Source organism: Acanthochromis polyacanthus, chromosome 4 (genome assembly GCF_021347895.1).
Source record: "Acanthochromis polyacanthus isolate Apoly-LR-REF ecotype Palm Island chromosome 4, KAUST_Apoly_ChrSc, whole genome shotgun sequence".
Classification (NCBI taxonomy): Eukaryota; Metazoa; Chordata; class Actinopteri; family Pomacentridae; genus Acanthochromis; species Acanthochromis polyacanthus.
Genome location: NC_067116.1, coordinates 1,254,349 through 1,277,760, shown reverse-complemented (window position 1 = coordinate 1,277,760; position 23,412 = coordinate 1,254,349). Strand labels below are relative to the sequence as shown.

At 40.5% G+C, this 23,412-nt stretch overlaps 1 protein-coding gene across 1 annotated transcript in view; it reads left to right on the top strand.

The window, feature by feature from the left end:
- The window catches only part of LOC127533520 (NACHT, LRR and PYD domains-containing protein 3-like), a 137,625-nt gene that overhangs the window by 80,016 nt on the left and 34,197 nt on the right, over positions 1-23,412 (top strand). Inside the window, exons 2-7 of the mRNA XM_051946711.1 lie at positions 9,685-9,816; positions 9,900-10,031; positions 10,194-10,316; positions 18,249-18,321; positions 18,482-18,707; positions 19,277-21,071. Of these exons, the coding sequence (XP_051802671.1) occupies positions 9,728-9,816; positions 9,900-10,031; positions 10,194-10,316; positions 18,249-18,321; positions 18,482-18,707; positions 19,277-21,071 (2,438 nt within the window). The 5' untranslated portion in view covers positions 9,685-9,727. The remainder of the gene's footprint in view (positions 1-9,684; positions 9,817-9,899; positions 10,032-10,193; positions 10,317-18,248; positions 18,322-18,481; positions 18,708-19,276; positions 21,072-23,412) is intronic.

The following is a 23,412-nucleotide window of genomic DNA, read 5'->3' as shown; positions in this document are numbered from 1 at the left end:
AATTAATTTCATTCTTTAGATCAGTTGGTACACAGTCTTCTCCTATGATTGTCTGTATGTTAAGCCCAGGGATGCATGTCTCCATCTCTTTCCATTTAGCGTAGTATCCAGGGTCACACCAGCAACACAGAAATCGCAATTGAGCAGCATAAAAATACATTTTTAAATTGGGAAGGGCCATACCCCCCTTCTCTTTTGACAGCTGTAGTGTTGAATATCTGACCCTGGCCTTCTTGCCGTCCCAAATGAATTTTGATAGCATTTTGTCCCATTCTGTGAATTGTTTGTGTGGTACGTCGACAGGTAAAGATTGAAACAAATATAACAGCCTTGGTAAGATGTTCATTTTCACCACATTTATTCTATCACTAAGATCAAGGGGGTATGTGGACCATCTCTGGATATCCATTCTGATTGTTTGATTAATTGGGTTATAATTGAAGTCGTATAATAAAGATGGGTCTTTAGACAAGAATACTCCTAGGTATTTAATTTTGTTGACGCTCCATTTTAGGTCATATTTATGTGAAATTTCAGTAGAGGGTGTATGGTTGAAAAGCAAAATTTGAGTTTTAGAAATATTCAGTTTGTATCCTGCATGTATATTGTATTCATCTAAAAGCTCCACTAATTTGGGTAAACCTATGTTAATATCGTTGAGATACAACAATATGTCATCTGCAAATAATCCAATCTTCTGCTCCCTTCCATTAAACATAATTCCCTTCAAATCAGCTTTCTGTCGGATCGCCTGCGCCAGTGGTTCGATATATAACGCAAAGAGGATAGGGCTCAATCCACACCCCTGTCTACAACCTCTTCCAAGCTCAAACCGATCTGTCAGGGATCCATTCACTTTTAATCTTGCCGTGGGCTTATCATAAATTGTCTTTATACACTGAATAGCTTCTTTAGTAAGGCCAAATTTCTCTAAGGTTTGGTATAAAAAGTCCCAATTGACCCGATCAAAGGCCTTCTCCGCATCTAAACTAAGTAAGGCAGCTTTAATCTTATTTTTATTAATATTATGAATAATTTGGAGGCTTCTTCTAATGTTATCTTGTGTTTGTCTGCCGACTATAAAGCCTGTCTGATCTTCATCTATTATATCTGAGATAAAAGTTTCAAATCGCTTGGAGATAATTGATGTGTATAATTTATAGTCGACATTTAAAATTGAAATTGGTCTATAGTTGGAGCAATTTTCTCGATCTTTATTTTCCTTGGGAATTAATGAAATTATCGCCTCCTTCCATGATGGGGGGGCCCTACCTTCTTTATGAATATAATTTAGCGTTTTAAGTAGCAGTGGTTGCAGATCTTCCTTAAACATCTTGTACCACTCGCCAGGGAAGCCATCGCTACCAGGTGTTTTATTTGTCTTCAACCTTCCTATTGCTTTTTCGAGTTCTTTTGGTGTAATTTCAGCAAGTATCTTTTTATTTTGGATTTCTCCAATACTGGGAAGCTCTAATTGGTCTAAAAATGTTTTAATTAATCCCTTATCAGAATTGTCCTGAGGTGAATATAAGTTGCTATAATATTCATAAAAAATGTGTTCAATTTCTTTCAGTTCTGCCAACGTTTTTTGGGTGATGGGGTCTTTAATTTTTAGAATAGTTGAATCTGCCTGTTGTTTACGCAATTTCCGAGCAAGCAGCTTAGCTGACTTTGGTCCTAATTCGTAATATGACTGTTTGGTGTATCTGGCTTTTTTCTCTACTTCATCATCCAAATATTTTTCAAGTCGTGATTTTGAATTTTGAATCTCCTTTTGTGTGTCTTGGTCTTTTTTAAGCTTTAATTTATCTTCTTGTTCCTTTAGGTCCCTCGTCAATCTGCTATATTCCTCTTTTCTTGTTTTCTTTATGTGTGTTGCCTTGGCAATTAATTTCCCCCTGAGGACTGCTTTTAGTGAGTCCCACAAAATTGATGAGTCTACCTCTCCATTGTCATTTTCTTTCATAAAGGTTTTAATTTCCTGTTTAACATAACTAACTACTGATTGGTTATTTAGTAATCCTACATTAAGTTTCCATACTACGTTTTTGGGGTTATTCTGTAGGTTGATGGTCAAATAAATTGCATTGTGATCCGAAACATCTGCAACCCCAATCCTACATTCATTTATCCTGTGTAAGTCTTCCTGCCTTATTATAAAATAGTCAATTCTTGAATGAACCAAGTGAGGTGAGGAATAAAATGTGTAATCTTTCACAGTGGGGTGAAATTTCCTCCACACATCCACCATACCAGTTTCCCCCAGAATTGTGTTAAGTCGGTTTGTGATTTTCTTTTTACTTCTGTTGTTACTGGTAGTATCCCATTTAAGATTTAAAACCACATTCCAGTCCCCTCCACACACACAAATGCCTTCAGTTTGAGCTATCACGGTATCAAGTAACATTTTGTAGAATGACATTTCACTTTCGGGAGGAGCATAAATGTTCACCATTGTCATCAAGTTATTTTCAACTTTACCCTTTACTATGGAGAATCGACCCTCTGTGTCTTTGATTTCCTTTAAATCATCACATTTCAATTTTTTGGAGATCAGTGTTGCTACACCCCTTCTATGATTTTGTGAGAATGAACTATAAAAAACGTTATAGCCAAATTTTGCAAGTTTCTCATGTTCCTGTGGTCCTAAATGAGTTTCCTGAAGCATAATAATATGCATATCATCTTTTCTAATCTTCTTCATCACCCTCGCTCGTTTAACTGGGTTACCTAATCCATTGACATTCAATGACATTATTCTAAGTTTATAGCTCTGCACCATAAAAGAAAAGAAATGTTTTAAATTGGTTGCGTGTCTGAAAAATAAAAACTTTCAAAGAACTCAAATATACTGAACAAAAACAAAACTGAACTTTAAATTGAACATCACACAAATGAATAGACTCCCAAGGTAGGGTAATCAATAGTCCCAAATACTTACCTTTTGCAGGCAAGGGGGGAGGCCTCCCTTTAAGAAAGGGCCCCCTCATGGAATCAGTGAACTTTCCACTAATTCTACCTAAGGTGTTCTAGCTCCTTTAAGTTAGGCAAAAAAAAAAAATGTGAATCTTAACGACAACACAAATCAGTGTTCTTGTATAGGATATCACAATATTGTCCCTAGTCGGATTATACTTATTTCTTTTTGGCATCTATGTCCGTCACTCGCCCTCTTTGCTCAAGTCGTGTTTTTCCACTGGAATTCCTGGAGGCGTTCCCGCGCCCGCTGGCCGGCTTCTCTCTCTCCGCGTCGGTGTGCTTGTTGCCAAGGGGGAGTCGGCTCCATGCTCCGAGGATGCGCGCCGCTGGCTTCTCCTCCGCCGGTGCCGTGGTTGTCAAGTAGCCCCTTCCGACGTAAGTCCTTTTCTGCCTCATCTGCGCTGTTATACATAGTGGGGCCACTCTCCCAGTGAATGCGCATCCGGGTATATGGTGTCTGGAAGCGAATTCCCTTCTCTCTCAAAACCACTTTTATCTTTTTGTAAGCTTTACGCTGCTGGATCACCTCAGATGTGTAATCATGGTCAAATGAGAGAGTGTTTTCCCCGAGTTGAATCTTCCTTTTCCAGGCATTTCGGAGAACAGTTTCCTTAACACGATATTGCAGAAAGTTCACAACTATTGATCTCGGGGGTGTGTTTGGGCTTGGTTTCGGCCCAAGTGAGCGATGTGCGCGTTGAATTTGGGCATCTGTCCCCTCGTCAATCAACTTTTCATTCACTAGCAGCTTCTCCACAAAATGAATCGTAGAGGAGCCCTCCATTTCCTCGCGTACCCCGTATATCCTGAGGTTATTACGTCTTGCTCTTGACTCCACGTCGTTAGCTTTATCTTTCAGAAATCTTTGTTCTTTTAAAGTATCTTGCAGTACTTCGTGAGCCGTGGCTGACCATCTTTCCAATTGCTCAATACGTGCTGCGGCCTCCTCGAGTTTATCGTCATGGTCCTGCAGAGTTAGCTTAGTGGCAGCTAGCTGCTGGTTGATTTCATGTCTAAACTCAGTCAGTTCCTCCTTCATTTCTCTCTTGAAATCTTCTTTGAATGACATAAAATCTCCATTGAGCTCGGTCCGAAGGCCACTTATCTGGTCACTTATGTCTTTTAGGGTCAGATGAGACGTCTTACTGCCGTGCTCGATTTTGCTAGCGGGGTTAGCATTAGCATCACTCGAACTCGCATCGATAACTTTGGGATCTGTTCTTTCTGATTTATCCGTCATCGTTCTGCTTCTCAATCCCCCGCTCATATTCTGAGTCTTCTGTGAAGATAGTAAATCGTGTAGCTGAATTCAGGGGGTTTTATTTGCCTAACTTTGCGGAGCTCTCGTTTCAGACGTCCATCTTGTTCCACATCCGGGAGCCTCGTCCTGTCAACACAGTTTCTGACTGTTTTTTACACATTAACATTTGATTCAGTGTTCTTATTATTATTATTATTATTATTATTATTATTATTATTATTATTATTATTATTAATATTATTATTATCATTAAAGATAAAAAGCTGAAATGTTGACTGTCATTTCTCATCATGTCATTGATTGAGAATCTCCAATGTTGGACAGTAGATGAAATAATGTGAGAGTCTGAAGCCAGACATGATGGATAAAGTCAGAGACAAACAGACTCCTGATCAGCTCCTTCATCAACATGTGAATGTGTGCAGGATGAGTGTAGAAATAAAGGACAGAGTGAGGCTGTGGTCAGAGAGGAGGAGCTTTCTTAGTCCTCAGCTGTTTCCAGGAAGCTGCTGCAGCTTCATCATGTCTCATATTAACGTCATCTAAAGGTGCAGCAGCTGATCTTTGCTCTTTGTGTCTCAGAGTGACGGCAGCCTGCAGACACAGAGGAGGATTTTCTCTCAGACCTGGTCCAGACAGCAGAGAGCTGCAGAGGAAGAAGCTGAGTGAGTGGAACTTTGGTTCTCTTTGATTCAGACGCAAAATGATTCAACCTGAAGGAAATTCTTGTTGAGAAAACAAAAACAGTAAAGCTGAAGTTCCTCCATGAGCTCAGATCCTGCTTGGTGGTCCAGACCTCAGAGCTGTTTTCATGCTTCAGCCTCCATTTGACATCAAGTCTCATGGAAATCAGCATCAGTTTGCTGCTGCTGTGTAGAAATCAGCTGATCACAAGAGTCCGTCTAAAAGGACAGAAACAGACTGAAAACACGGATAAATAGTCAAACAGAGCAGAAAGAAATCCAAGAGAACAGCTTTTATTACTGTCAGTAGAAATATTGTCAGAAGAATCCTCACACAAGTTTGAGTTTTGTTAAAAACTTGAAGAATGAAATGTCTGTGGAGTCCATCAGAGACATTTATTGCAGTCATGTGCTGTTTAGTATCAGTCAGTGTTTGGTCTGGACTCTGAACAGGCTCAGTATAAAACCATAAAACCTGATATGAGGCTCTGATCCTGGACTCTGGTCTGACTCTGATCCTGGACTTGTTCTGTGAAGGATCAGAGTTCATGTTTCTTTGGAGCCTCTGTTGGTCAAAGTGTAATAATGTGGGATCATCTTTGTGTTGTGGTCCAGTGACTGCAGAGTGACTTCCATGAGTAATATTTAACAGACAGCAGTGAGCGCCCCCTGCTGGTTCCCCTCAGTGTTGCTGTCAGTGATCCTGTAGGATTAACTGCAGTCCTGCTGCTACACCTGCAGTTCAGCTTTTATTCCCACTTCAGTGTCAGCAGCATTGATCACATTTTAATGAGCTTCCTCCTCGTTAAAGACATTAAACTCTATTTAATATTCCACCTCTACAGAGGGACTGTGCTGGAGTTTGTTCATAGACTTGTCAATAAGAGTCATTCCAGGTGAAATGACCAGATATTCCTTGGGGGTGTTGCTGCACCATCTTCAAATTAGTCCTAAATTTGTATGCCATTAGATAGTCACGAAAGGACTTTCTATGCAAAATTGTAGGCCTGTAGCTGAAATAGTTTCTGAGTTGTGGGGGTCTGAAATTTTCAGAATTTGGGCTATAAAAAGCCTCTCCAGTGGTTTTTTGCATCTTTAAGTGGTTATTTCTCAGCCTCTAGACATACCAGAGAGCTGTGAGTTGGTAAACAAGGCCTCTGCATGTAGCTAGTGCCCCACAAACATCCCCAGGTGTTTCCCTACACTCTGCAGGCCATGGGGGCTTGCTAAAAATGCTAAAAAATTAAGAGATAACAACTCATGAGTGGGGTTTTCGACCTTAAAAGTACTAGAAATACTGCACAGAAGTGTTCTAACACCCCTGGGTTCCATTCTACACAAACTTGTGTGATAACTTAGCAAACTGGAGCTTTCTTGGTGCCTCAGTTTGGAAAATATGAGCTCCCAAAGGTGGACGAGATTTTTAATTGGCTATTTTGGTGGCAAAAATCTCAGTGTGGGACAGGTACCAGAGACCCCAAATTTTTCTACAAGACAGTTCCATCTGTCTTCTATCACTGTACAAAAAAGCAGCAAGGTTATATTTGTAGTTACTGAGATATTCTTATTGAAATGGCATGGGTGATGTCAGAATGGTTTTTTGCTTTTCACTACTTTAAATTGGGATACAAGTATTAGTAGTCATTCCAATGGTAGTATTATGTATGTTTTGTTCTTTTTGAAATGTTAGTTGTTAAAGGTGACTACCTTCAAAAAGTGTAATGGTATAACTAAGTTATAACTTAGGTATACCTAAGTTATAACTTAGGTATAGGTTCTTTTGCTTGTAACATGACATTGTACAATTAAATGTAACATGTTTAATCCCACTGCACTGATACTGTAAAATTCAACATTATTGTTGTATTTTTAAATTAATCAACCATAAACTACTACAGAGCTCCCTGAACTCAAGTTAGTACATGTAATTTGTATGTGTATGTTATAATTACATGTATGCATTGCAAATGGGTGTCAACATGTCATTACACTTTTTGGCCTCTTCTCTGCTGAAAACATGGAGCTCTTCTCTCTCCAGTGTCAGTGTCTCAGTGCTTTGTTCTTCATGTGCTGGTAGTGTTTTATTTCCAGCACCATGGTGCAGCGTCTGCATCAGTGAGGGTCTCAGAATGTGTGCTATCAGGATGAACAGATCAGAGGATGCAGAGTCAAAGGTGGAGTCAGTGATTGTGATCAACACAGTTTGTGTCAGATTCAGTGAATATCTCCTCACAGTCTGCTGGCTGTCTGTTCTATGTTCAAACACAGTCCTGTTCTGGAAATGGAGCTAACAACGAGGCTCAGAGCGACAACACAGCACCATTCCAGAGAGGCCTGTGCACAGGAGAGCTGGTGCATGTGAAAGCTAGTGCATGTGAAAGCTAGTGCACGTGAAAGCTAGTGCATGTGAAAGCTAGTGCACGTGAAAGCTAGTGCACACTCATTCTGGTACACAGAGAGATGGGGTCAGTAGGAGCCAGAAGGAAAATAAATTTGGAACATGCTAACTAGCTAAAAGTGCTGCCTCCCTAAATATGCCACATAGCTACAAATGTGAACTATCTACACTACCATTCAAAAGTTTGGGGTCACTCAGACAATTTCATGCTTTACATGAAAACTGACACTTTTTTCATGTGCTAAGTAGAGCATGTTTATTTTTTGATATAGAAGACATGCAACTTCTCTCAGTTAAAGTAGTTTATTCTGCAATGCCAAGTAGCTTGATATCAAGGACCATGACTGTTCAGAGGACTATAGTGAACAAAAGTATTAATCTGAAGGCATCTTCCCAGTAATGGATGGAATTCACAGTGTATACAGTGTATTTATGAAAATGTGCAACAATCTCATTGGTCAAAAACTGATGAAGAGGAACCATTTTTAACTCAGTCTTCTCATTTGTGCACAGGCGTGTCCTTAGCCTCTTGGCACATGATCCCTCCAATCAGAAGATCCCGGATACTGTAAATGAGACCCTCAAAATTATGATTCATAATGTATCTTTCTGTACTGTTTCCTTCTCCATTAACTGCCAACTTCTGTCTCAGTCATAAATGATCACAGCTTCTAGTTGACACACCAACTCCAGTCATCAGTATTTTATCAGTTTTTAGACACAGCAGCTTTTGTTCTAACAAGAAGTCTTCAGGACATGGAGCGGCCTTCAGTACTAAGTGAGTGTGTGAGAACATGCAGTGTATGTGCATGTATGTGTGTGTCACCAATGAGTTGGTGTGTTTTAGTGTAGGCTGCTTGCATTTTACCATCAGCTGACCTGGTTCGTTTCATCTTTGTTTTATCCCAATTCACATAGTGTGGGATAATGTTTGAGACCCTCACATCCTTCAAAGGATAACACAACTCTTTATTAGCACGTAAGCAGTGATTAAATCGATATTAAGCCAGCAGTATAGTAGAATAGAAATAATCAAAATAATAAATCCTAACAGCAAACATAACCACACAACGGTTTCCTAATCATCAATTTGCCTTCCAACACCATTAGCTAACGTTGTAGTTTCTCTGATGTCCGTGATGTGCAGGTGAAGGAGAAATGTCTGTGACACCGACTTTCTTTATAAGTTTTTTATTAAAAGAAAGAACAGCATCAGTACAGACAGAAGTTGTCTGGAAGGAGCCCGCCAATTGATTCCTTCTCGAACCATGGTCTAGTGAACAGCTTTATACCCTTCTGGTAAGGATCGAATTACAACATCTGGTTCATGTCTGAAGACCCCTTACTCGAAAACAAGACCACCCTTGAATAGAACCCCTCTGCTCTGAAATCCCAAAGGAACACATCCATCTTCTAGCTGGACATGGGTGCCTCAAAGACAACAAGTGATCTGTTCCTGAGACTGAAAAACACATTCCAACGGCATGGGTAGAATTAGTCACGCATTTAATGCAGGTTCCATCTGTGGTCAGAGACAAAGAGCCACACCAGAGCAGACACTACAGATAACAAGCAACTCCTATCAGATACCAGAACAAACAAAACAGATTCCATTCTACTAACTTATTAATTAATACATGTCTCAGATCAGATACTACACTAACACAATGTAGCATTAGAACATAGATTAAATTTGCTAAAGACAACAATCGACAAACTGCTTAACTATGCTAAGTAGCTACGTATGCTCACTACTTTAAGATGCCAGTAACCACATACGCTAACATTCTAATAGGGCTGGACCCGAATATCCTGATATCCAAATATTCGGTCGTGACGATGGTATCTGAATTTTGATATATGGACCGATCCTAATATTTGACTCTTGTGGCCCCCCCACCCCCACCCCCCGCCGGCAGACGTTGCGAATCACACACAATATTTCATGACAATTCTTACTATATATCTTAACTACCTAAATGTGCGATCTCAGTAAATATGCTAAATGTGTAAATATATTATCTAAGTACTCTAAGTATTCTGACGTGTTATGAATACTGGCTAAATATACCATTTATGTTGATATACATACAAATATGCTAATTAGCTTAGCACAGGTGAACAGTCCAAGAGTCTTTGACAGATGTCACTGTTGTTGATGCTGATGAAGCAAGGTTCTACCTGAGGACTCTGTAGTTCTGCTGGAGAACTTCAACATCTATGTAGAAAACCACAGATATGAGGAGGAGGTTCTACATACTCATATTGTTGTCTGACTGGATCCAACTGATAGAAACACAAGATAAGAGTGGATCAGTGGAGGAGCAGATGATCTTTTCTTTTAATGTCTGTTTCCTGTGCAGGTGAAGGTAGAAAGTGTGTGTGAGCTGCTGTGAGTTGAGCATCATGGATGAGTGTGAGGACAGAGAGGAGGGAGTCCCTCCCTCTAAAAGCTCTCTGTGTGGGGAACAGGAGAACCAGAGCAAAGCTCAGAGGTGAGACCACCATCTCTAACTGTCCAGGACTCTGCTGCATGTCAGAGCTCAGCATCACATCACTGCTGCATCATTATTGACAGGAATCCACCTGGACCTGGACCTGGACCTGGACCTGGACCTGGACCTGCATCCAGCTGGGTGTCCTTAAAGAGCGACTGGTCGATGGGTCGCTTAATTAACTTTAAAAATGATCAACCTCCTGCTGCAGAGAAGTAAGCTGTGAAATCAAACTACTGAATGTTGTGTCAAATGTTCTGTCATTGTTCCAAATACGTTCCATCATTAAATCACTCTGAAACTCTGCTGCAAGGTTCATGTCTGAAAGAAATTAAAATGAAATTCTCTTACTGGTGGGTTTCTTCTTTATCTACCAGAATCCATCAGAGACCAGAGTCCTCTGGACCTGGACCTTCATCCAGCTGTGTGTCCTTCAGGAGTGACTGGTCTAAGGATAATCCTATTGAATTCAAAGGAGAGCAACCTCCTGCTGCAGAGGGGTAAGATGTTCAGAACAAGGTTTCAGAGCTGCTAGTTTGATCGCAGATTGGCTCCTCATCAAACAGAACACATGTTTTGAAGAAGTGATGCTGATAACGTGAACATCATCCACAGAGACATTAAAAACAGAACCAGGTGGATCACAGCAAGAACTCTGAGTTCACTGAAATATCAAGAAATAGTTTCACTGGACAAAACTCCAGTTCTGTGATCATATAAGCCTTGTTAGCCTACATGTTAGCCTATAGGGTGAATTTTACATTGTTGATGGAGACGACTGATGCTGGATGAGGATGGAGAGGACAGAAAAATGGTTCTTGTTGTCCTCTCTGAGTTTAATCAGTCAGCATCAAGACCTACACAGCAGTTTTCCAGGTTCTCTCAGAAGTACCAACCCTGGAGTAGGAACTTTTAACTCCTATAAACAGTCCTGAAAGACGTTCTACAGGGACTGTGGTCAGAGCAAAGATTCATGATCAGCCAAACTACTGACTGTTGTGTCAAATGTTCTGTCATTGTTCCAAAGATGTTCCATCATTAAATCACTCTGAAACTCTGCTACAAGAAGGGTTGCCACTTGTCCCTTAAAATACGAAATCGTCCTTTATTTGACTTTTAATTGTTGCGTTCTATATTGAATCAATAATGAAGCAAATTGTTCCGTATTTTCATAAATGTCCCATACACGTCTGTCACACACTCATCAAAACTTTATAATGAACAAAATAAAACACAGGAAATATTAGTGAAGCCCGTTTTCCCTTCCTTAGACTTATGTAGTGAGGACCTGTTGTGAGGTCCAGCTGATGGACCTCAGAGTTCTCTGGTGTGCCCGGTCCTGCCCAGTTCTGTCTCTGGTTTCCTGGTTACAGACGCTGCTGCAGTCATGCATTTAAAATTTCTACACCTGAAAATCCACCACGTCCACAGAAGCAAAAACGTTAGCAAATAAACAGATGTGAGTGGAAAGACTGGAAGCCCTGATAATAGGTAGAAGACAAACTGTGTTTTCTGTTGCTCATGGACTGGCTGAAGTAAGGCAGCATCAGGAGACCAACATGTAAGAAACATGAGAACAGAGAGAACCCACCAGCAGCTCACAGTTTATCATCCCCAATCATCTCCTGAAGTCGGTTTGTTCAGGGACATCAGTACATGGTTGTGAATTTACCAGAGGATGCTTAGAATCCTGCTGATGTGGTCGTAGACTCTACAGGATTTTAGTGACTCAGTAAATGTCTAAGTTGTTCATTATTATTTTTAGTGCATTTTAGTTTTTAATAAACGTTTATTTAATAGCCTGTATGTGATCAATAAATGGCCTTTGCCTGTCTTAAGAAAAACAGAACTCTATGTTAACAGTACTAAACAAATAAATCAATAAATACATGGAAACACAGATAAATAAGTTAATACATTAATTATGTTAAGATAAGATTTAAATGGGAAAAAATATCTGTAGAGAATTTCTTTGTCCAGTATTCTGCATTCAGTTGTTTATGTTTTTACACAATCCAGTATTCACACTGGTTGGTCATTACATTTTGTTTTATTAGTCTGGTTTCACTGTTTAAAGTGATGCCACTGATTTTTAGACAGAACATGTGATCATAAATCAATACAAAACTCTTAGTTTCATGTTAATAAAGCACTTATAGCTTTAAGTATGACTAAATGCTTTTTTCAGATTTAAACATATCAGTCCTTGGGTGGTTGTGGCCCCAAGTTCAGTAAAGTTGGAAAGATATTCACAGATTCAGACTTCTGGCATCAATATCTCATTGGATATACGTTGTCAAAACATAAATGATGTCTCTTTCCCATCATTATAAGGCAGACAATGTGCTACAAGCCCACTTTTATCTAAAGTAGCTGTCTTTCAAGCTGCAGAAATAACATTGGTGTCTATGGAGTGAACAGGGACCGTCTGCAAATTGCAAAACCGCTGCAACAGCGAAGAGAGACAGAAATATTCAATAACCTCACTCTGATACACTGTACTGTCACCAGAATCACTGCAGCCTTCAACTGGCTCCTGTTGTCAGTGATGTAATGGTCTCTATAGTGAATGCTTTTGGCCAGAGTAATAAAATATATTGAAGGACGATTGATAAAGGCCTGTCAGTGACTGTGTGGTTATCTCTGTACTGACAGCTGTAATATTTCACAGCCTGCAAGATAATTAGATGGACGAGTATATCTGAAGTTGTTTTTACTTCCAATTTGTGGTGAGGCTGGAAGCTGAGAGACAAAGACAGAGTTAAAGTTTGAGCTCCAGATTTATACATCGGAAAGTGAAATTTGTGTAGCTGAGAGTGAATTGTGTGGTTTGACTGTATTTGATTTAATGACATGCTGCTAATCCACCATGGAGGACATACAAATATATAAATTTGGCAACACCATCTCTTCAGTGTCCAACAGGAATATCTGTTGCTGTAATGTTCAAATTTGACTGTATTTAGTACATCCAGTAAGTGCTCATGGCTCACTGTGTAGAGCCAATAAAATATGTTGTTTGTTTTTACCAGAGTTCAAATCCCTTTACTTCTATTTTAAAAAAAACATTGTTAGCAGTTAACGTTGTCTGAAATGACGTGTTAGGAAGGAGGACTGAATGTGTGTTTTCCATGTTTTCTGAGAGAGTAGTTCTGACTGCGTGGTCTCAGTTTGTTCCAGTTCATTTTATCAAACCAAGCTAATGTTCTGCTACGTGCTGTTATGATGGAAGTGTTGGAAATCAGCCTATTCTACAATTAAACAAACCAACAAAATATGTGTAAGGCTGTTTCCGCCCAGTTCTTTTGATGGAGTAGTCAGGAGACTTCTTCTTAAAATCAAAAGTATTTATTACAGCAAAATTGAATGTGTGATACAGAGCTCTGGGCCTGAATCCTCTGTCCCTAACCGACAATAAGTGTTCAGTCAGTTCAGATGGAATCAGACTGCTAACTGTTCCTGACCCAGTCTTCTTATACTCTAACAGTGTGTATAGCTATCTATCAAGGCCGGCCGCCCCCTCTGGTGCCACGTTGTTCCGCTGTCCTCTGTCACAGCTGATGTTTTGTCATTATCGCTCACGTAGGAATGACTTCACCGCTGCAAAGCAAGATTAGAGACTGCACACACAACAAGCTCATGTTCTTTACTGATTATGGCTATCAAAAACTGTCTGTACTTTGATTATCAATCACTTTATGTCTTGATCATCCTTGGTTTCAATCACATGAGTAATAAGTAAAATAAAGCTGGACTTACCTTCTTTGTTTCATTACAGTCACACCATGGTAATGATGCTCTTGACCTTCCTATTCCTCAGAACCAATACAACTCTTTAATATGCACACTTAGCAAATTATAAAACACACCCTTTCCCACAATTCCCCCTTTTGGCCTAAGCTAACCTTAGGCCAACACAAAAGATTTTACACCATAGAGGATACAGGCACTAGCTCCTCTCCTTCTTTAAGTGGATTATTTTTATTTTTTTGGCCATGAGTGCTCTGAATTCATCGCCCAGCATTACTTCGGACACCGTTCTGCTCATCGTCTTACTCATGAGTGTTCTGAAAATTGGAATGATGCAACAAGTGAATATGAAGAGTAACAGCATTATTATGAGAATAGGTGTGTGCACATAGCTTTCTTTTCTGGATCGTTTTTAAGTTGATTTGCTAAATCAAGAACTGTTTGTGTGAGCTTCTCAAGTTCCTAGTGCATATCGTTCATCCTGTTTCCTAAACCTGCTGTTCTGTACATGGGAAAAAGTGTCATAAAGATGACTCTTCTATCTGAGACTAGTGGCGGAGATCTAGTAGAGGAAGGGTCAGACTGTTTCCTTCATCTTATACCGTTGCAGACGAATGACAGTAACACCTGACTTGAGAATCACCAGAGCTGCAGGCTGTAGTTTAGCTAAATAGCACGCCCCACACCACTCCTGGGGGAGATACAAATAGACCCTATGGCCATGGCTCCAAACGTGGTCAGCCGGGCAGGAGAACCCTCCCGTGTGTGGAACCACAGGTTCAGACACCCATCACATCACATCGCCACAGATTCCCACGGCAGTGAGGTTGATTGGTTTTGCCCAATCTTCCTCACACCGAGAACCGCTGCACAGGGGATGGCTCCAAACACCTTCCATAGGAAAGTCAGTCATACAGTTTGCCACGCCTAGGTCTACGTCTCCCTCAGCACAGCTTCTCCTGAAACACAGTGATGGTGTGATTGACTAGCGTGCCGTCGTGATTCCCTGTAGATTAGTTTCATTAGTAGTTATACTAAAATGTTGAGGCATTCTCCAGTTTCTCAAGTCATAGTCACTGGCATTAGTGCAGTTTGGCAAATACTAAGTGAATTTTTAAAGGTAGTGACTGGGGTTGTAATTAGAGGTGTAGATTGCTAACATATAATTTCATCGAGTGTGACTGGTTTTGGTGTTAAGCATGCATTGGCCCGTGAATGATGAGGTATGAATGAGCCACATAGCAGTCAGACATATTTGAACTTTTTGAGGTCAGGTTTGCCATCTGGAACCAAACATTATCATGGTGATCACCAACTTATAGTTCATGGTTTCTTTTCTCCCCGTGAACCTCTTCTGTCCTTAACAAACATGAAATGAAAGTTTAGGTTTTTTGTTTGTTTTTTTTTCAATTTCCATGATGTCAGGTGAGGAAACCAGGAGGCGAACCGAGAAACACTCAGGAGACTCAGATGACTGATGTAGAGAAAAATGCTTTACTGAATTCAGGAGAAATGATACAGCAAGGACCGCATATGCCGACAAAGCCAGTATCAACTCTGAGGAGTCTCTCTGTCCTTGGAGGGTTTATACTGTCTGAGAGAGAAAAGAGGCAGATCTAACCTTGTTATTGTTGCTCTATCAGCAAATAGTTGTCTGTCTGAGCAGTTGGTGTGCTTCTGTGTGTCTTCAATTGGGGTCAAAGGGTGACCTTCTGTATGTTGGTACAATTTTTCCTTAACAAATCCCCCTTTTTGATCATAAGATCAAACCTAAACTACAAGTGAAAGCAAAAATTTTACGTGTGTGGAAACTGTGGCCAGAGAGCTCCACAAAATTGATTCTGTAATATTCAAGACGTAAAAAATCATTTTAAAAGTCATAGTAATTTATAATGAAATACACAAATACACAATAAAACGAGCTCGATTGCTGTGGTAAATTTAAATCATGGAGAAAATTGAATGCAATGAAATTGGAGTAAATAATCACATCTGCTATACCTGTAATTACACACAGTTCAATGAGCTGAAATTTCCGTAATCTAAACTAACTCAAAATTTAACTTTACTGATTTATTAGTAATATGTTAATAGTTATACACTCTTCATTTGTTTAACATTAATTCACACACTTGAGTAAGAAAAATGCCCTGAAAAAAAAAGAAACTCTGATACAATCAATCCTTACAAATTCTTTTACCTTCAACTACTCAGTACTACTGAATGTGTGTTATATACAAAATCATTCCACGATAAGTTTTCTACAGAGACATTATTACATGAAAATTCAGGTACCCAGGAAAGACAGTTATTGTTGTGTTATTCATGGTTATCAAAATTAAAAGTACACACACGTGTAAAGGTAGTGCAGTGTAGATGTAACTAAGTGTGTGTGTGAGGTGTGTGTATGTTGTGGTGTTTGTGTGTGTAGCTGTTGCATCCCTCTTACTGACCTGGTCTAAATCATCTTTTATTCGTTCAGTTCAACCAGTGTGAACGATGCAGACCCTCCCATTTCTCAGATCAGCGCAACTCAAAAGAGCACAATAATGCAATGTGTGGATCAGTGTAAAAACAGCACATCTAGGAAACAAAACTTAATGAGAAAATTCTCTGAAATCAGTGAGTATTTGATTATATTATGTGATTCTAAACGATTCCCTTGTAATGTTAAATCAGCATCTCAATTAGTATATGTTGTATGTTAATTAATGAAATGTTTTCTCTGTGGTTGATTCTAACTTTTACCTGTTTTCAAAGCCATCCCCCCTTTTGAAATGAAGGAATAGTGAGTCAAACAAATGTGAACAGCATGTAAAACTGTGAATAAAAAAAAAAATAAACGTATAGTGTATTATGTATAACTACCTGAGGCACATGTGTGTGACAGTTGTGTTTGTGGCACGTCTCTGAGCTTGCACTGTGATAAAAGGGATCTTTTTAGATTTAAAAAAATGTAGGGAAAAGAAAACATACACTGGAATGTCTTAATCTCAATATGCATTAGATTAAAGTAACAGAACAAGTGAGAACAAGCAATAGTGAAATTACCAGCACTTTGATCATTGTCAGGAATCTGAGTAATCCTGAACCCCATGTTCCAAACAGACTAGAAAAACTCCCAAAATCAAAAGTGTGTACATCATGAAGCTATTTTAGTCCCTGCGCTGTGTCGTGCACCATGTCTTGTACATCAGATGTGACATCTGAGATATACGAACAGCACTTTGGCCCTATGACCTTACAAGTACCTCCTTGTGCTGCTAGGAGCAGATCCAGGGCCATTCTATTTTGCAGAGCCACAGTTTTAACCTCCTCTCTTTATAAGCTTGTAGCTTCTTCAGGGTGTCCATTTTCACAATGTAAAAACTGACAAGACTCCATTGATCTCAAAGTGGAATAACCTGAACTGTGTGGATTTTACTCTGAACGTTCAGAGAACAGATAGGAAGAAAAGAACACAGAGTCCATGTTGTGCTTTTTCTATCTACTGTTTCTGTTGTTTAAGAACAAACAGATAAACTCCTTCAGTCTCTGGGAGCTGTAAGAACATGATGTGAAGCAATGAGCTGCTGTCATGTTGAACAGATAGAATGAAGGATTCAATCTCTATTCATTAATAAATAGCAGTTTTAAATGGGGTGACTGTTAAATCTGGTCATTAAATAACCTTAAATTTTCTTGCCAACACTTGAATGAAAGCAGTGAGATGACGAAGCTCTTTGTGCTGAATTTGTTTTAAATTTGGAGGAAACTGTAAAGATGTCATAATTCTGAGGTTAAAGATAAACTTTCAAAGAGCTGAGATCTGTTGAGTCGTCATTTCACTTCATAAATGTTTGTCACTGAAAAATCCCAAATCTCTAAACATATGAACAATTTAGATTCCTATTTAACTGAGTCCATTGCAGGTCTCTGATCATTCTTACAAAGCATACTGGAGCATAAAGTGATTTCTGTGATCATACACATCCTGAATTCAGATTACAGGTCAGGAACAAGTTTAAATGGAAGAAAGGCACATGTAGTGCAGATACTGTGAATTCAATTCATGTTTCTCTGCTTTTTGTAAGAAAGTTTTTTATAAACACAATAACATCATTTTTAGTGTCTAAAACCATGGTCTATATTAAGTGCAACTGTGTCGAAAGACAAACTGATATCTAGGTTTTAAATCTAAAGTTACCAACACATAATAGGAGTTACATTATCAAGTTATTGCAGCTAGTATTCAATTTAGAAGCTGGTTTAATTTGACTGAATGGTCTGAGTGTTTCTGTGAACAAACCAAAGTTTCACTTGTAGTTCTGCTGTAGATCTGTTCCACTGAACTCAGACAAACACACAACATAACAGAGGACGTGCTTCGATGTTGTAGGTTTTCTTGGTGAGACATTGATTAGTTTTCTGTCTTGTTATAAACCAGGCAGCCTGTGTTAAGTTGTGATTATCCCCAGTTAACCTGGGCGTGTTTCCTGAACAATCACCAGATGTTAAACACCTGAAAGAATGATAAAGATCTGTACGAATGAAGCTGGATTTTTGTGGAGCCAAAATGAACAGAAAGTTCCTGCAGTGGAAAACAGACTAATGTTGGAATCTCTAATGAACATCATGGACCTTCAGCTGGTGTTTGTCTCTGTGTGATAAAGTGAGAGTTAACTGTTGATGTTGATCCACAGAGTGGAGCAGCAGAACTCAGAGGTTCCCAGAGCTCAGTCTGTCCAGCAGCATCACCTGGACTCCATATTCATGGTGAGTTCATGGACAACAAGTTGTTCTCCATCTGTTGTGTTCAGGCGTCTCCATGCTGCTCTTTGTAGACCAGTGGACTGTCAGTGTGTCCAACATGGATCTGATGTTTGGCTCCATGGTTTGACTCTGATGGACTCATTGACACATTTCTCTGTTCCAGCTGCTGGAGGACAACATGGTGACTTTTGTGAAGAAGGAGCTGAAGAAGATGCAGAAGGTTGTGAGTCCAGATTATCCAGAATGCTCAGAGAGTCAGAGGGAGGATAAGGAGGAGTTGGAGGGTGATGATGAAGAGGAGAGGAGCAGCAGAGAGATGTTTGAGCAGATCACAGTGTTGTTCCTGAGGAGGATGAAGCAGGAGAAGCTGGCTGACTGTCTGCAGAGCAGTAAGAGGATTTGTGTAAAGACTGAAGCTGCTGATCAACAGAACATTTACTAAGACAAAGTCAAAGTCAGCTTTATTGTCAATTCTTCAATATGTACATGACATACCAAGAATCGAAATTACAGTACTCTGTCTTCGTTCAACAGTAGACATTAAATAAACACTGAGAAGGTTCTGAAATAAAATAAATAGTACAAATTTAGAAATGTAATGTACAAAATAAGATATAAAAGTAAAAAAAACTACATAAATTAAGTACCAGAGAGAAAAAACAGGTAAACGAAGAACAAGGAAGCAAAAAAACTACAACCAAGCAACAACTAAGAAGTGAGAAAAGCAGAACAGAGTGAAACGTAAACACAACCATGAGATAAAGTAGCAGATTTAGTGCAGGATATTCAGAACAGTGCAAATGAGTAACAGGAGTCCAGAATATCTCAGACGTCTCAGAATATCTTCACACAATCAGTCTTTAGGGGACAAACTGTCACCTTCACTTTATTGCTACTTTGGTGCTTTAATATCCAGGTTACTTCTACCTCACTCTTTCTTTCTTGTGTTTTCATTCAGAACTTGCTGCTGCAGTTTGTGGACGTAAACTTAAATGTTCTCTGAAGAAGAAGTTCCAGAGAGTGTTTGAGGGCATCGCTAAAGCAGGACAGAAGACCCTCCTGAATGAGATCTACACAGAGCTGTACATCACAGAGGGAGGGACTGCAGAGGTCAATGATGAACATGAGGTCAGACAGATTGAAGCAGCATCCAGGAAAGCAGACAGAGCAGAAAGAAGCATCAGACCAGAGGACATCTTTAGAGGCTCACCTGGAAGAGATGGACCAATCAGAACAGTGATGACACAGGGAGTGGCTGGCATCGGGAAAACAGTGTTAACACAGAAGTTGACTCTGGACTGGGCTGAAGACAAAAGCAACCAGGACATCCACTTCATGTTTCCATTGACTTTCAGAGAGCTGAATGTGCTGAAAGAGAGAAAGTTCAGCTTGGTGGAACTTGTTCATCACTTCTTCAGTGAAACCAAAGCAGCAGGAATGTGCAGCTTTGAAGACTTCCAGGTTGTGTTGATCTTTGACGGTCTGGATGAGTGTCGCCTTCCTCTGGACTTCCACAACAATGAGGTCCTGACTGATGTTACAGAGTCCACCTCAGTGGATGTGCTGCTGACAAACCTGATCAGGGGGAATCTGCTTCCCTCTGCTCGCCTCTGGATAACCACACGACCTGCAGCAGCCAATCAGATCCCTCCTGACTGTGTGGACATGGTGACGGAGGTCAGAGGGTTCACCGACCCACAGAAGGAGGAGTACTTCAGGAAGAGATCCAGAGATGAGGAGCAGGCCAGCAGCATCATCTCCCACATGAAGACATCACGAAGCCTCCACATCATGTGTCACATCCCAGTGTTCTGCTGGATCACTGCTACAGTTCTGGAGGAGCTGCTGAGAAGCAGAGAGGGAGGAGATCTGCCCAGAACCCTGACTGAGATGTTCATCCACCACCTGGTGGTTCAGACCAAAGTCAAGAAGGTCAAGTATGATGGAGGAGCTGAGACAGATCCACACTGGAGTCCAGACAGCAGGAGGATGATTGAGTCTCTGGGAAAACTGGCGTTTGAGCAGCTGCAGAAAGGAAACCTGATCTTCTATGAGTCTGACCTGACAGAGTGTGGCATCGATATGAGAGCAGCCTCAAAGTACTCAGGAGTGTTCACACAGATCTTTAAAGAGGAGAGAGGACTGTACCAGGACAAGGTGTTCTGCTTTGTCCATCTGAGTGTTCAGGAGTTTCTGGCTGCAGTCTACATGTTCCACTGTTACACCAACAGGAAGGAGGAGGTTCTGGAGGACTTCCTGGGAAAAGACTGGAAAGACAAGAACAGAGACACTCTGGATGTGTTCCTGAAGAGAGTGATGGAGAAATCCCTGAGAATTAAAAATGGTCACCTGGACCTGTTTGTTCGCTTCCTTCATGGCCTCTGTCTGGAGTCCAACCAGAGACTGTTAGGAGGTCTGCTGGGTCGGACAGAGAACCGTCCAGAAATGGTCCAGAGAGTCATCAACAACCTGAAGAAGATGAAGAGTGATGAAATGTCTCCAGACAGAAGCATCAACATCTTCCACTGTCTGATGGAGATGAAGGATCTCTCAGTACATCAGGAGATCCAAGAGTTCCTGCAGTCAGAGAACAGATCAGAGAAGAAACTCTCTGAGATCCACTGCTCAGCTCTGGCCTACATGCTGCAGATGTCAGAGGAGGTTCTGGATGAGTTGGACCTGAACAAGTACAGAACATCATGGGAGGGAAAACGGAGACTGATTCCAGCTGTGAGGAACTGCAGAAAGTTTCGGTGAGTCCAGATGTGATGAACATGATCAGTCAGAGTAGATCAGTAGTTCAGTTCTTCAGATGTTCTCACTAGATCATCTCATTGTTCTCAGTGTTCCACTTGTTTATTTCAAACATCACATGTCAGCTGTGTTTTGTCACAAGGTGTTGGTCTGGACTCGAGCGGAGAACCACGCTACTGAGGCAGGATAGAGGCAAAACGGATTTTATTGTAGGAGGGGGGAGTGAGTCTGGTCAGGGGTGTGGGTCCAGAACCGCAGCGGCGGCAGATGGGGGGGGGGGGGGGGGGGGTTCCAGCTGCGGAGTTGGAGGGAAGCCGAGGATTGGCAGCCGTGGAGGGCTCCGGAGGGGAGCAGAGTGCGGCGGCAGGTGTGTGGGGATCCCTGGCAGCTGGTGGTTCCAGGAGGTTTGCGACTGGCGGGGTTTGGGGGGGTCTGGCGGGTCTGAGGGGTACCAGGAGACGAGGAGGGGGGAAACCAGAGGAGGGGATCCAAAGCAGCAGGGTCGGAGCTGTAGGGGTACTACGTTATGATTTATAGCTCTCATTATCAATAAGTGGGGCACCACCTAGCGTTCTAATAGCAAGGACATTTATTAATTAACATTAATAAAATTATTAATATTAATAAAAATTTTGATCAATCTCATATCAAAAAGGTTTGAATCCTCGGTTAAATTGACCACATTCTACACAAAGAAACACTCAAAGCTGTAATTTGGTCCTAAAATAAATGTATTTATTGACTATTTTATGGAAATAATGACAAGTGAACTGTATACAATGTAGATATGATGTGTGTGTGTGGTGTGTGTGTGTGTGTGTGTGGAACTACATGTGTGTGCACGAATGCATGTGTGGAATGTGGGAGTGTGTGTGAGAGAGATGGAAATATGGTGAGGATTAGCCAGAGCTAACCTGACGAGGTAACCGGTAACTTGGATTAAGAATTCTAATGATTTGTAAAAGAATAAACTGATTAAATGAATTAATTGACCAAGCGGTTAGTACATCACCCATAGAATGGAATCAGAGCAAACTCAGCTGGATTTTGAAGTGAACCGTCATGGGGCTGGGACTTGCGAGCCTTCAGAGGAGCAGCACACGGTCTGGACCTGCAGGTTCGGAGCGGTGTGTCGTCGTTATGGCCACGCCTGGATGTCCTGCCGCGGGTTGATCGATTCTGTGCAAATGGACCTGGTCCAACAGGTCTATGGAGGTCACAGCTGGATGGCGCTGGGTTTAATGCCGCTTGATTTAAAGAAATGATGGCTCTCAGTCTTAGCCAAGAAAAACAGATGTTTGATGAAAAACTGTCAAAATTAAGAAACATAAATGCTGGTTCTGAATCGGTTCTCCAGATTAAACGAATAAAATTCGGCTTAATGTGAGCAAAATGTCTAAACTAATGTTCCAAAAATTGAAGAAATAAATAGTTGACACTTTGAAAGGAAGATAACTTAAAAAGAAAAAGAAAAACGCGCTTTAGTTAGAGAAAATGAGAGAGACTTTGGTTGGCCCCTCAGGGCCAGATGAGGAAGAGAAGAAGAAGAGGGTAAGAGCACGAGGACAGGGTGTTGTCCACCTTATATGGCCAAGAGGGTCATGGGAGGACCTCAAGGCGGAGAGAAGCTTCGGCGTGAACCTCTAACAATTTGACTCTCTTTGTTCTCACAAAGAGGACGGGCAGAAAAGGAGGGAGGAATAATCCAGAATGGATTAAAATAGGATATTAAATGCACAAAACGTGATCCGTCTCTCTCTCCACCATACTTCAGTTGTGTGAAAGAGAAACATGTTCCTAAATGTGTAGATTAATACATATGTTCATATGATGTGAATCATTTCATTCATAACTATAGGTTTATGTTTATGACATTAAAAATATGTATCACAGTGAAAATATAACAAGTCATAGATTTGGTAACAGGTAAATACAATGGTCATCATTCAACCTAAATGCAGAGGAAGTTCAGAGGTTAATACTGGAATTCATTCCAAAATCATAGTATCCTGGGGAAGAAATGATTAAACATCATATTTTAGTATCTAGACTTCTGTAATAGATATAACTTTCAAATTTGGATATGATGTACAACATAATGTCACTATAACTTTGGTAATCAGGAAAGAACAAAATAAATCTCAGAAATATGAACTTTGAAGATGTTTAGTTCCTTCAGTTAATGAGAGTGTCTCTCTGTTCCAGCCATAAAGTTTTACGACTTGTTATCTGATCTGTGGAATGCAGAGACGTCTCCGACTGAGGGTCTCCTAAAGCTGAAAAGGGATTTTAGCATGAAAGTTCATTAAACAAACATCCGTAGCATATAATTGAAAGTCA